General features: G+C 37.3%; 1 protein-coding gene across 1 annotated transcript in view; it reads right to left on the bottom strand.

The window, feature by feature from the left end:
- FSIP2 (fibrous sheath interacting protein 2) overlaps nt 1-15,012 on the bottom strand; it is an 81,121-nt gene that overhangs the window by 2,232 nt on the left and 63,877 nt on the right. The window contains exons 19-22 of the mRNA XM_072751256.1: nt 12,270-12,731; nt 10,551-10,651; nt 5,290-5,336; nt 2,908-2,951 (exon numbers count right to left, since the gene is read on the bottom strand). Of these exons, the coding sequence (XP_072607357.1) occupies nt 2,908-2,951; nt 5,290-5,336; nt 10,551-10,651; nt 12,270-12,731 (654 nt within the window). The remainder of the gene's footprint in view (nt 1-2,907; nt 2,952-5,289; nt 5,337-10,550; nt 10,652-12,269; nt 12,732-15,012) is intronic.

Genomic DNA, 15,012 nt, shown 5'->3' with positions numbered 1-15,012 from the left:
TATAAATTAATATATTTCAAAGCAGGATACCTAAGGAATAAAACTGAGGTTGTAAAGCACGGATTCTCAGTATTGGTGCACAATAATTATCTGTGGACATTTTTGAAAAAAAAATATGAATCCCTGGGTCCCACAACTCTAATAGAATTTAAATCTCTGAGGGTGAGGCAGATATTGATATCTTTTTTAAAAAATGCCCACATGTGTGAGACTGACTAGAGAATCTCTAACCTAAAAGCAGAAGGCAGATGCGACCGAGTGTCTGAAATGGGTAAATACACATACTTTCTGCGGCAAACATCTGTCTTTACATTAGATTTAAGAGTATTTGCCATTTCTTTATGGAACACTGTTAGAATCACCTCCCAAAACCTTGGCTGCATTGATTAGTAGGGGATCCTTTTTTTTTGATAATCCTCAGACTTTCTTTTTTTTCCACTATCTCTAACACTTGGCGTTTCTTTCCTCTGGAGATGGTTGATTGTTTGTTTGTTTGCTCAAGTAGGTAACGCACTTAGATTCAGACCACACATCCCACCCTGCCTTCTACGGCTGTGTTTCCAATGTAAATTCAATTTCTAAAGTCTTGGCAATACTTTTTTTGTATCTCTGTGTGCACCACTATTAAAGCTATAGTTTAAGATCTCAAAGCCTTTTTTTTTTTTTATATATATAACTTCAGATCAGTTCCATACATTCACAGCTCAGGAGAGACTTCAGACAGATTTGTAGGGGATCCTGTTTTGATGATTCCCCTCTGACTTTTTTTTTTTTCCTCTTCAGTATCTCTATCTCTCAGAAGTCTCCTTTTCTGGCTCTTTGGCGAGAATGCTGTGGCTGCCCTCCCTCTGTGCCATCTCCCACGGCTCATAACTGCATCATGTTTAGAGTGAAACGACAAAAGGGAGCAGAGAAAAAAAAAGTAGCAGGAAAAAAAAAAGTTTCCTTCTAATATTCTTCAGGTTACTGGAGACCTTTTCCTAATTCTTCTGGTCAGAGGGACGTGTTTTCTCTGAGTTTCAAGCACCTCAGCAGCCTCTGCTGCCATTGCTGAGTAGCTTCATGTCTGAAACTTGCCTGGAGGCAGAGCCAAGTGGAGGTGCGTGTGGAATGTGAGCTTCCTCTAATTCCCACTCCACAAAAACTTCTTCCTAATTCTGGTGAGAGGGCAATGGTTTCTCCTGAAGGTTTTTTCTGCCTGTTCTTTCTATATAATTCCAGGATTTGAAGTGCTCTGAGTCTAAACCAGGACATGGCAGGGGGAGCAGCAGGAAACTCATGGTGATTCTTTGAGTTTTTATTTCTCTCCTCAAACCCCTGCTATTATTTATTTTTAAGCAGCCTCGTAGTTTTCCAAAATTTTTAGCCAAAAAGGGAGAAACAGAGGGGGTGGGCACCCAGGGGGCTCAGTGGTTGAGCGTCTTGGCTCAGGTCCCAGGGTCCTGGGATCAAGTCCCTCATCAGGCTCCCCGCAGGGAGCCTGCTTCTCCCTCTGCCTGTGTCTCCGCCTCTTTCTGTTTCTCTCATGAATAAATAAATAAAATCTTTAAAAGGGATAGAGAGAGAGAGAGAGAGAGAGAGAGAGACAGGGTAGAATGTGCTTACTTCACTTTACATTGAACTGAATTGGAAACACCAATTTCAACCTTAGTTTCACCATGGAAAAGGTGCGAGGAGAAGGGCAGGGAGACAAAAGGGTCCAGGTTTGCCAGAGATTCAGCTTAGCACAAGGAATAGTCTGTAATCAGGTCATCAGTCTAGAAATTCTCTGTCTCCCTGTTATTTCCATGTGAGTTTACTTGGAAAATATGGCCTAAGTTAAGCCTGAGGTTGCGAAATAGATGTTTACATTCATAAATGAAGATTAGGTTGAATGAGGAACTAGCCCATCATCGTCAGGGGTTGGCATGAGATAAGGATTTGTAAGATTTTGTTCTGAAAACTACTATGATGAGAAGGGATTGGATAATTGACAGATTATGTGGTACACGGTGTTGGGGAAACTCAATTAAAAGTGGGATTCAATTGAGCCAACAAACAAAGTGATAAAAGCAGAAGAGGATCTATAGCTTTGGCCCTCACTGGAAACTTCCAAAAAGGATTAAGGAAGAGGAAATCTGAGTTTATGGTGGAGAGTAGCTGGGCCCTTTGGAAAGCTGCCTTTTAATAGTCCTTAGGAATACAGAAAAATAGGTGGGATCTGCACTCATGTGCTACAAGCCAGTCTCCTCTATTTTTGAAGCTTCTACTCCCTCCCTGCCTCCACCAGTTCTCACTTGGGCCTCCCTGCCCTGCACAAGTGACTCCCTGTAGGGCTTTCTTCAGAGGCTGCAGAGGTTAGGAATGGAATTGGATTTAGGGGCTAGGGAAGAACAGTGGCTTATTCTGTGCACTTAAGCAAGGAATAATTTAACTGTAAGGTGAGAATTTTAATTAGGGAGAGGGAGAGATCTGAGCAGGAGGAAATTGGGAATAGGGATGCGCCTCTGACGTTCCTCACGTCTACCACATAAGCCCTGATTTGACCTTGAAAACTGGGCTCATAGTCTGCTGGACCTCCTGTATGCCAATTATTTTATTTTTTTATTTTATTTTATTTTATTTTATTTTATTTTATTTTATTTTATTTTATTTATTTTATATTTTATTTTATTATTTTATTTTATTTTATTTATTTATTTATTTATTTTTATTTTTTTTTTTAGATTTATTTATGCATTTATTCATGAGAGACACAGAGAGAGGGGGAGAGAGAAACAGGCAGAGACACAGAAGCAGGCTCCATGCAGGGAACCCGGTGTGGGACTCGATCCCGGGTCTCCAGGATCACAGCCAGAACTGAAGGCGGCGCTAAACCGCTGAGCCACCAAGACATCCTGCAATTACAGTTTATTGAAGAATATTTACCTTAAGACTGTTTGAATTCTCTGGCCTTTGCTCCTGAGAATTTCCTGTTGGGGGTGGGGGGAGGAAGGAAAAATATTATTTTTCTTTTGGAGGCATGAATAATATTGAGACATACATGGTCTTATTATTTTTCATCAGAGAGTTCTAGAATTCAGGCAGGTGGAAGAAATTGTTACTTTCAGTGTACAGACCATGGGAACAAAACTGAAATGGGAGAGATCCCCAGAATTCTGAGGCGTGTCTTAGACTTTCCTTCAGGAATTATGAAAGATGACATGACTTGGTAGGAGAGGCGGCCTCTGTAACTTAGTAGCCACATATCTTTGCACAACTATCCAATCTCTATAGGCCTATTTGCTTACATGTAAATTGAGGGATTACCTTATAGATGATTCCTAGAGGCCTCCCAGCTCTAATGCTCTTTGATTCTACATAGCTAATTAAAAGCAGATAATTGGAGCAAACAGGAAAGTGCTGGTCTTATGAAATGCTTTCAGTGAGAACCAGGAGACTTTTGAGACACTACCAAGAGGAAGTGCTGCAGAACCAAGAGCTGCCTGAGTTCCAGGGGAGGTTACTATGCCTGTTAAACAAATTTAGCTGAAGGAGTAAGAGATGATGTGAACATTTCACAAAGACTCACCACTAGGGAAGCAGAAAAGCTGAATTTGAGTCTTAGCTTCACTGCTTAGAGCTGTGTGGACACTGGCAAATTGAATCTAACTTACTTGACTCTGTGTCCTCATTACGTAGAATGTGAATGAGACCATCTTCCCTGCTTGTCTCACAAAAAGGATGCAAGGAGATATCTTACATATAAAAATTGTCTATTTTATAGACATGCAATCGTCAAGGGCCAACACAAGTGGTCATTCTCTGCGTTATCCTTTAGGTCAATGTAGGCTTTGGGAAGAAAAGTAGTAGTAAAACCTCAATGAACCCAAATACGAGAGGGACTGATTATTGCACTTATCTGACAGTATTGGTAAAATTTTATTGCTGATAACCTTTCTAAACTGCCCATCTCTATATTGCACATAATTGAACTGATATTTACTTTAAAATGACTGAGGGTGTTGGGTTTACTTCCAGGGCTATCATTCCATGTCATACAAGTTTTTAATTTTCCAGGCTAAATGGCTGTCCACTTCCCAGGATACACTATGTTTTAATGAGAAGTCACAGAAAAATTCCTGTTAATTGAGGAACTCAGATATTCAGATTTAATTTGTATATCTATAGGAAACTATATAACTTTCCAGCTCTAACCTCTCCATGAAACTCCAATCTTAAACATCCTATTGCTTCAGATGTGACACCTCAACTTGAATATCTAATGGGTACCTCAATCCCAAAACAACCAAAAGAGAATTCTTGTGCCTCTCAGAAGTTATTCCCATTGTTTCTCTCATTTTACTAAATGGTCTTCCTACTACATGTCTATTTTAGGTTCTTGGTGTCCCAGAGGAGATGGGGTAACATGATGGTTTCTTTCTGACTCTGGCAGCATAATGATTCCATCCTCCAGCTATGATCAGTGATTATTGTGATGTCATCTGATTATGGTGTGTTCATGGAATTCAGGCATATTTATTGCTATTCTAGGAATCATCTTAATAAAAAAAATCATTTTACTTCCAAGCTGAGAGAATATGTTTTTGAAGCAATTCCTTGAGTGGGTTGTGTGTTTGAAATAGCCAATGGTAAACCTTTGGTTTGATTTTGAGGCCACTTTGCAATAAACATGACATTCTCCCTCTTGTATGTACGATCACTGTTAGAACCACATTGATTCTCTGAGGTTTCAAAAAATAGACAACCAAAAAGTTCTCATGAATGTTCTAAGGAGTAGGTACTAATAGATATTTTTTTAAAAAGTTAAATCCATACTAGTCAGATATTAATGTGAGAAAATAAATTTAGCTCAAAAACTCTCCCTCCACACACATATTTTTTTTTTTTTGTACATTTTGGTAGGGCTAAGTACAAAGGGAAGGGTAAGAAATCATTAAATCCTAGTATAATGGATAAAAGCTATTGTGTGATACGTTCTTGTTTTATGAATATCTTTCACATGAGCATGGTAAATGTGAATTCACAATGTCACCATTTGCTTGGTCAAAATCATTAATAAGATCTTGATAGCAATTCGGCAAAAGCAAATGAGTTGGCTCATTTTAACACCTGAGTGATGTAGTGCTGGATTATTTTCCAAAAAATAGGTAAATTCACAGGAAAAGAAAAAGTATCAACCCCAGGTTTGATCACTAAAAATTCATCAAAGCAGTAAACAAACAAAGGCAATAACTAAAAAGTTCATTAAAGCAATAGAGCAGTCTCCTTTCGAATGCTTTCTAATTTAAGAAAAATAGTAAATCCAACCTTCTAATAATTTGTCGTTTGAATCTGTGGTGAAATCTTCAGTCTCACTAAAACAAAAGAAAGAGAACATTTCATTTTCTGTGTCTTAATTGAACGTGAAGAAATTACTGGTTAATCAAATGAACAACCTGTCAGTTATTCTTCATATGGAAGAAAACTTGAAATAATTTATCACAGAGTTTCCAAACCAAATGAAATCACTTTTCAATTGACTTTTCCCCCACTTTTAAAATCTTGGTTAAATACACATAGCACGAAATTTGCCACCTAATGATTTTTAAGTGTACAGTTCTGTGCTTGGATACATTCTCATTATTATGCAGCCATCAGCACGACCCATTCCCCAGAACTTTTTCATCCTCCTCCACTGACACTCTGAACCCATTAAATATTAACACCACATTACCCTCTCGTTCTATTCCCAGTGACCACTATTTTGGTTTCTGCCTCTATAACTTGACTACCTGACGCATCTCTTATAAGCGGGATCATGTACACAGTCCTTTTACGCCTGACTTATTTCATTTAGCTTAATGTCTTCAAGGTTCCTATGCGACGCATGTACCAAAATTTCCTTTTTAAGGCTTAATAATATTCTATTGAATGAGTACTCCACATTGTGCCTAACCATTCATCTATCAGTGATTTGCCAGCTGTTAATGATGCTGCTTATGAATACGAGTGTACAAATACCTGAGTGACACTTTCCAACTCTTTGGGGTATATATCTAGAAGTGTGATTGCTGGGTCATATGCTAATTCTATTTTTTGATAAACTGTCATACTAGTTTCCCACAGCAACTGCACCATTTTAATTTTTTAATTTTTTTAAAAGGTTTTATTTATTTATTCATGAGACACACAAAGACACAGGCAGAGACATAGGCAGAGGGAGAAGCATGCTCCATGCAGGGAGCCCGATGTGGGACTTGATCCCGGGACTCTGGGATCACACCCTGAGCCAAAGGTAGATGCCCAACTGCTGAGCCACCCAGGCGTACCCCCCTTTTTTAAAGATTTTATTTATAACTGCACCATTTTTATTTTTATTTATTTATTTATTTATTTATTTATTTATTTATTTATTTAACTGCACCATTTTTAATTACCCAACAGCAATATACAAGGACTCCAATTTCCTCCCTTTCTTGCCAACACTTGTCATTTTCTGTTTCTGTTTGGTTTTGTTTTCTGTTTTGACAATAGAAACCCTAATGGGTGTGAAACAGTATCTTATTGTGACTTTGATTTGCATTTTCCTAATGATTAGTGGTATTGAATATCTTTTCATGTACTTATTGCCCATTTGTATATCTTCTTTGAAGAAATATCTATTCAACTCCTTTGCTCAATTTTTAATCAAGTTGTTTGATTTTTTGTTGTTGTTATTGAGTTACAGGAGTTCTTTATATATAGTAACCCTTATTAGATAGATGATTTGCAAGAGTTTTCTCCCGTTCTGAGTTGACTTTTCACTCTATCCTTTGGAGCTAAAAGATTTTAATTTTGGTGGAGTCCAGTTTATGCAATTTTTTTGTTGTTGCTTGTGCTTTTAGTGTCATATCCAAGAAATTATTGCCAAATCCAATGTCATGAAGCTTTTTCCTGTGTGTGTGTTGGTTTGTTTTTGAGAGAGAGAGAGAGAGAAAGAGAGAGAGAGAGAACATGTGCACTAGCAGGGGGCAGGGGAGGGGAAGAGAGGGAGAAAGCAAATCCCAAGTGGCTTTTCCACTGACCGCAGAGCTCAGTCTCACAACACTGAGATCATGACCCGAGCAGAAATCAAGAGTCAGGTGCTTAACTAACTGAGCCATCCATGTGCTCCTTCCCCCCATGTTTTCTTATAAGAGGTCTATAGCTTTACTTGGATCTTTGATCCACTTTGAGTTAACTTTTATATCTGGTATAAGCTAAGGGTCTAATTTCAGTGTGTGTGTTTGTGTGTGTGTGTGTGTGCATGTGTATGTGTGTGTGTAGTTATTAGTTTTCCCAACACCATGGTTGAGAATATCCTTTTCCCATTAAATGGCCTTGGCATGCTTATCAAAAATCATTTGGTCTTATATGAAAAAATCTATGTATAGGCCTTTTATTTTATTCCATCGCTTCATATATCTGTCTTTATGCCAGGACCATGCTGTTTTCATTACCATGTCTTGGCAGTAGGTTTTAAAATTAGTAAATCTAACTCTGTTCTTTCTTGTCAGCATTGTTTTGGCTATTAGGAGTCCCTTGAGAGACCATATCAGTTTTAGAATGAATGTTTTTCTACTTCTGCCAAAAAAAGAATGCCGTCAAATATAATTCTTATAAAATACTAATACGTAGCATACTTTGTATAATTATTGACATCTTAACAATAGTTAATCTTCCAATCCATGAGTTTTTTTTTCCATGAGTTTTTTAATTACTTTTTAAAATTTGAGTATAGTTGACACACGTTATATTAATTTCAAATCAATTTCAAGTGTACAACCTAGTGATTTGACGAGTTTATACATTATGCCATGTTTACCACAAGTGTAGCTACCATCTGCCCCCATACGACACTATCATTGATTATATTCCTTATGCTTTGCCTTTTATTTAACACTCTGTCATAAAATAGGTGTTAGATGATTTTGTGCAACCGTACACTAATGTGTTTTGAGCATGTTTAAAGTAGGCTAGGCTAACCTATGGTGTTCAGTAGTTCAGGTGTATTAAATGCGTTTTTGTTTATGACGTTTTCTTTTTTTTAAGATTTTATTTATTTATTCATGAGAGACACAAAGAGAGGCAGAGACATAGGCAGAGAGAGACCATCTCCTTTTTCTTTAGTCCAATTGTTTGCAGAGGCTGCCTTTGCCTAGTGTAGGCAGCAAGGTGTGCAGTGGTCTGCTTGCAAAGTGAGACCTTTCCCCATTGCCGCTGGAACTGAGGTCCTGCAAAATACTCAGGGGTCAGGTGATATGGTATTGACTGAGTTTGTGCTGGTTTTCTGGGGGGAAGGGCTTGCAGTGTCAAGACTGAAGTGAGCATGACCGAGAAGAGTAAATCTGCTGAAGTGTTGGGGGATGGGACTTGATCCAACCAAGTTAGGTAAGGAGTGTCAGTGTTGTACTGGTTCCCACAGGTGGCCGTTGTTTATGCTGGGGGCAGGGGAAGGACATGACACCTGACATCTCCTTTGTTCCCAGAGGGGTCTCCTCATGATCCCTGTCTCTCTCAGGTACACTCTGACATGAGCAGATCCACTCTCCTCCTGTCTGTCCCCTGCATTTTTCAAACTGCTGGTTCTAGGCTGTATCTGCATGGGCTGTTTGTCAGGCTGTCTTTTAAGGGCAGGGACTCCGCTTCCTAACACCTCTGGGCTGCACCACAGCCAAGCCTGCTGATTTTTAAAATAACAGACTTTAAGTCCTGCTGGTTTTAGGAACTCATGAAATTTAGTCCCACTCACTTTCAAGGGCAAATATTACAGAGATTCATCCTCCCCATTTGTGGCTTCTCTGTATGAAAATCTGTTTTCTGCCCTTCTCTATGCCATTGGCTTGCTCCCTACCAATGAAGGCCATTGTGCATTTGGCTCTGAGACCATGTTTTTACCCTTTCTACCTTTTTCAACATGACCTCTTCCTTGCCTTTAGTTGTGGAGTTTCCCATACCAGTCTTCAGGTAATTGCTTATGTTATTTGCACTCGCATGGGTGTTACCTACTTGTGTCCACGGGACAAAATGAGCCTAGGGTCCTCCTTCTGCCATCTTCCCAGCCAAACTTCAAGGACTCCCTTCCCTCTGATCTTCTTTTAAATGTTTTATTTCCCAAGAATGCTTCCCATCGTGCTTCTTCTCAGGGTCTTCAATATTCATTGTATACTTTTGGCAGTAATCTCCTGCTCTCAGGTGCATTTTGTAGTCCCCTGTGATTTTCACACACTGTGGCACCCGTGAGCTTCCTTCTGTGATTTCCAGGCAGAGCTCCAAACTGTGCCACTGTCTCAGTCTATTTAGGTGAGACAGAAACATTCCCTCAGGCAGCCCACGGATAGAAGCACAATACGAACAAGTTCTAATCTGCTCTTTCCATCCCAAGAGAGGGAACTGGGAATTGGGCCATTTCTTCCCAACCGTGTCTTGTCATGTTGCAGAGGGGACTAGACAAATGCAAACAAAAATCTGGAATTTCCTACCATTTTGAATGTGGCTTTTCCTTGATTAGACATTCACTTTATTATTGCAAATATTTTCTTGGTTTTGAGAGCTCACATAAAGTTATTTTGTCAGATTGTACTTGTTTTTTGTTTGTTTGTTTTCCTGAGGAAACAAGGGCCTGTAGTTTCCTGGTCTGCCATCTTGCTCTGAATTGTCTTTTATTTGATGTTATCTGTGCCCTCTGTCTTCATCATTGATATAAACAATAGAGAGGTGCTTGTATTACTAATGCATTTTAAAGTAACTACTATGTAGGAAAAAGAGGCAATGATGGGTGTCCCCAAAATAGTGCGTCAGTGTCAGACAGAAACAATTGCTTCGTGCTGTGTGGAAAGAAATGTAACCAGGCAGATTTTTCTTCTCCTATAATTTAAAATGTTACCTCTTCTGGCTTAGGAGAATATTCAGAAACTTGAGAAAATATTTAATCACGTTTTAACTCTTCTAGATTTAGTTATTAGATTTCAAGTCTACAGTATGCTTTGCTCTCTCTGTCCCCTGTAATGGCCACACATTCCAGACTTTGTTTTAATAGTCGTCCAAACCTGGATTATCTTCTCATGTAAATGCTCTCTATACTTAGAGGTCCTTATCAAGATCCATTGTTTTCTAGACTTCATCTCTGAATGCTCTACCTTACACTGCCTCCTTTAATCTTTGAATTCTTCTTACGGGCAGTTATATGCACTAGAACATTTAACTACTGAAGAGAGTTGACTAGGAACTCTTTGGGTTGATAGTGCAGATACCATTGTGCCTATGTCCCACTGAAAACAAAAATGAAAACCAAAACCAAAACACACTAGCAAATTCTTGATCCAAGACACTGCTATACTAGCAAAGATGTAGAAACCAGGTAACTAGAAATGAGGGATTACGTAGAAAAGAGGAAGGCCTCAACAAGTCTCCTCAATGGGAAGCTATAGGAGGGAAGAATAAGGAGTGAGGGAAAGAAAGTCTAAGGCTGAATACTTGCCCAACCCTAATTTTACCAGGGACGCCATTCTCCCCATAAGTATAATTTTTATCTCAGACTTCTATTGTTATATTGCTTTAATTTCATGTACCTGGCAGATGAAATCAGATCTTCTTGGTTGTAGGAGGATGAACTCATAATTCTATGTATGAAGTAATGTGTTGGTTCATTATTAAGAGTCTTGTCTTCTTTCTGGAAAAGTGAAAACCATGTGTGACATAAAGTACAGTTTGACATGTACTTTTCTCACCTTATTGGCATATTTTGCACTCTAATCTACACTATAATGAAAAAAAAACTTCTAGAGATTACTTAAAAGATGGATGAATCCCATAATTCTAATGAAAAGGTCTCTTTTTGTACTCTAATCTACACTATAATGAAAAAAAAAAACTTCTAGAGATTACTTAAAAGATGGATGAATCCCATAATTCTAATGAAAAGGTCTCTTTCTGATACTTTTTTTTTTTGGAAATGACTCAGGGAAGATGATATATAATATTGGAGTTTGAATAGACTTTAAATATAAATTTAAGCAGTATTCGAAGAATATAATTTTCCATTTCTTCACTTTACAAATATTTTAAATCATATCTTACTGAGTTGAAAAAGAAAAGGAACAGAGGACATAACTCTGGTCAATTGAGAAGCTTTTCTGGTCAACATTCTTAATATGTCCTCTAATATATTTGTTAGGAATTCAGTGTGATTTCATGGCCATATTTTTTTTATGAGAATATCTTTATTGTGGAATTTCTTAAAATTTTAAAATAGCTACTATTACTGGGATTATAGTTCATTTAATCCATTTTAAGTTTTGCTAATATAATGTTTCTTTAGTTATCTATAAAATCAGCTTTTCTGATTATGAGGCTTAAGAAAGCTATTCTGAAGACTGCATCTGGTTATGAAATAATGCGCAGCTTCCCAATTGATACATCAGAATATGTGTTAAGTTACCTGTTAAGGTTATGATTGGAACAGAATTGTATCTCTGTTCTTTTTCTCTTGTTCATCTCAGTTTTTGCGTAAATCCAGGAATCCTATCAACTGGATAATCAATAGAATTTTATCACCAGGAAATATCACATCATATATACTTTTCAAAAACATGTTTTGGTACCAGTTTTTGGACAGGGCCAACCTTAATGATCACTGAAATCCAGAGTGTCATTTGAGGGGTGTATGATAGTAGGGACAAGAGCTACACCCCATGAGGACAGTGGAGGATATGGGCTAGTTGTAAGGGTGATGTTTAAGATATTTTGATGCCTGTTACTTTTGGGCATGTTGGCTAAGTAACTTTTAAGAAAAAGTTGGCTCACCCAAAAGACACATAGCTATTAAGTGAGAGTCAGGATTCAAACTCAATCTAAATTCATATGGGTCTTTTTTACTTCCTCCGACATTGACCCAATTTCTAGGGCAATCTTACCTATATAAGTTTTCTTTACACAAATATTCAATGGGTATTTACCAGCCAAAATACAAAAGGACTGGGATTTGTTAAATAATAGATTTAAACCATTAACTTGCATTTCTTTTCAATGGTTTCTGTCCTCTATTCTCCTTGGGCTTCTAACTACTCTAGGTCTCTTTCCATTATCTGCTGTCCTTCCATGGAGTTTCATGACTTCGTCTGTTAATGATTTCTTTTATACTATAAATATTACCAGGCTTAGGAGGAGACTAGAACAATTTTGGTATTCTTTTCTGGCTACTTAAGATACATTCTTGGACAGAATTTCTGAAGATCTCTACTCTATGGAAACATGGATATCTGTCACTGACAGTTGTGTTTCTCATTCACCTTACTCTGTGGCTTTTTCTCCCAAGAGCCTGTTTCAGTCATGTTTCTTGAGCACGTAGCCATGTCAAGCTCAGCAATAGTTCTTTTAACTTTTCTCGCCTTAGGTTCTATTATGTGATTTGAGGTTGCTTCAATACATTCAATATTTACACTGGGTGTGGACTGACAACATTTGCTTAGAGACAAAAATTTTTTCAGGCTGCTTGTGCTTTCTACCGGCTTCGTGGCTTCTTTCACTTGATCTTCAAATTGTTCTAAGGATCCTTCTTGTGTAACCTCTTTCAAAACAACTTCATCTTCAGACATTAGTCCCTCTTCTATGGTATTGACTGAATCTTCTTGATAAATATCATGAGCTACTAACCGAATGATAAGATCTTTTTTGTTCTGAACATCTTTTAAGAGCTCTACCTTGGTGATATCAGGCTTTCTTATATTCTGAAATGAATTTCTGCAAACAGCCTGGAATTGAAGGTAAAACAAGCATTAAAAACAAACGCCTCAATCACTCTTCTTGTGGATCTATTGTAAGATAGCTATTTTAATATGATTTTTAGTTTCAGTTTAAGAAATATTATCTTCAAATGCCATTATACTTGTATATTAGCAGTGTTTTAAAAAGAAGAAACAAATGAAAGTTATAAAAATACATGCTTGCATCTAGCATTTATTTTCTATGCCAGAGATCATCTTAATCTATCAGAACTTATTCCAAATTATAGAGGAACATCTGACATTGGTTTCTTTTCTTTTTTCTTTTTTTCTTAAGCTTTATATTTTGCTGCGTCATAATTTACTTTTTGTTTTTCATTGACCTTGAAAGTTTTGGGACAGAAGTATCTATTTTTCTAAAATTCTAGATCAGCAATCATAGAGAACACCAATGTATATATATTCAACAAAAAAAACAAGGTATTGTCTGATCATGGCTTTTAAAGATGATGAATAACCAAACTTGTGAAGATTTTTGACTCCTTAATCCCCATTCTTCCACTCCTGATCCTTTGGTTATATTTTCCAAAAGAATCTTCAAAACATAAATCTTAATTTTTTTTTACCCTCCAAGTCAAATCTTACTTTCCATTTTAAATGTCTAAAGACAGATTTTAAAAAAAGACAACTATAACTAGGTAACAGAATTGCTCTAATTCCTGTATCTTTTGATGATGCCACAGAACCTCCATCCAAACTGACTTAATAATCGTAGACCTCGACATCCCTTTGTAATATGGTGAGCCAGTTTTTCAGACAATGGTGCCCTAAAAGAATATCTTCTATGGAAAAAAATATAGAAACATCTTTTTAAATAAATTAAAACATAATTTTGATTTTTCTGGGTTAGTAGAGGGAACTAGTGGTTTAGAAAGTGAGGCAGTGACTAAGAGGAAGATTTGTAACAGACAATTTTACAGATAATTAAAAAACAATTTTGAGTAATGCTATTCTAGAGGCCACGCAAATTTTACCCCCAAGGGATTACTTTATATAAATGAAGACTACTAAGCAATATGCTAATACAATGATGGGAACGTTGTATTAGAATGTCATAGATGTATCAGAACATAGAGAAGAACAAATCTTAGAGGTGTAAAGGACTGTCGTTTGAGCCAAAAATAGGGCAAAGGAGATTAAATCAGTGCCTCAGCTCATGATGATCTCAGTATCTGAGTATGAAACATAAAGTACTACTTAACATATTTACTAGCCCTAAGACTTACTTCAGTGTGTTGTAGGACAGTATTGGGGAAAAAAAAAAAAATCACTTCAAGTTTATGCTCCAGGGAGAAGGGTTCTAGAAAACTTTGTTCATTGTCTATCTAGGCCATGAATTATTATCCCTAAACACACTCAGTCGTCTAATGAGGGAAACCCATTAGTAGAAGGGGATTTGACAAAAATCAAAATGTGTAGGTTAACGTAACTGTATAGGCAGACAATCCCTTTGTCCTCGGCGGTATAGTTTCCATGATACAAGGCCATCGTTTGGGCATTTTTAAAGTCATAACTGGTTTAATATATTTGGGCCCCTGGTATGAAGCTTTCGGGCAGAGCTAGGTCCATAGCAAGGGGAAATCAAAATGGCAGCATTAGGGCAGCTGGATCCAGAATAGGGAGAGAAGAGCAAACTGGGCACTTACTGAGAGCACAGAGAAAATTGAGGAAGGCTAATTAAAATGAAATAATAAGAAACAGACATACGCTAGCATTTGTAGTGTAATGTTTGTTACTGAATGTTGCTAAAAGTAAAAAGAGCACTACTACTGTCCTAGAGCTATAAGTTTGAGAAGTCAAACGTATTTTAGGTAGTTTTTGAAACCCTCATGTATCCTGATATTCTATTAAGTGGCCTTTTAAAACTGCGTTCGATTTGATCCACAATCAAATACTATAGGAATTACATGAGATTTTGCTTCTTCTGAATTTGCATTGAAGATTAAGACTTCAGTCAGCCTTATTTTACTGTTAAGGGTATGTTCCTGCATTTCTGTTCTTTAAAAAAAAAAAAAAAACAAAAACGCTCGTTTAAACTGATTTTCTCAGGAAAACTAGCCTGAGATCTTTAGAGTGAACCCCCAAGCTGATATGGCAAGTCCCAATAAATTATATGACTACACGGATGAACCCGTGCAACTAGTTTATCCTATTGGGCTTGACAGTAACAACAAATAACACATTCCCATATATCTGTTGGAGGAAGGGAATCACGGAACAACCACGTCTCACTATTCACTTATATTTTTTG

The sequence above is a fragment of the Vulpes vulpes genome, chromosome 3 (genome assembly GCF_048418805.1).
Source record: "Vulpes vulpes isolate BD-2025 chromosome 3, VulVul3, whole genome shotgun sequence".
Lineage (NCBI taxonomy): Eukaryota > Metazoa > Chordata > Mammalia > Carnivora > Canidae > Vulpes > Vulpes vulpes.
The sequence above is the reverse complement of the archived record's forward strand: the minus strand, read 5'-3'. Positions and strand labels throughout refer to the sequence as shown.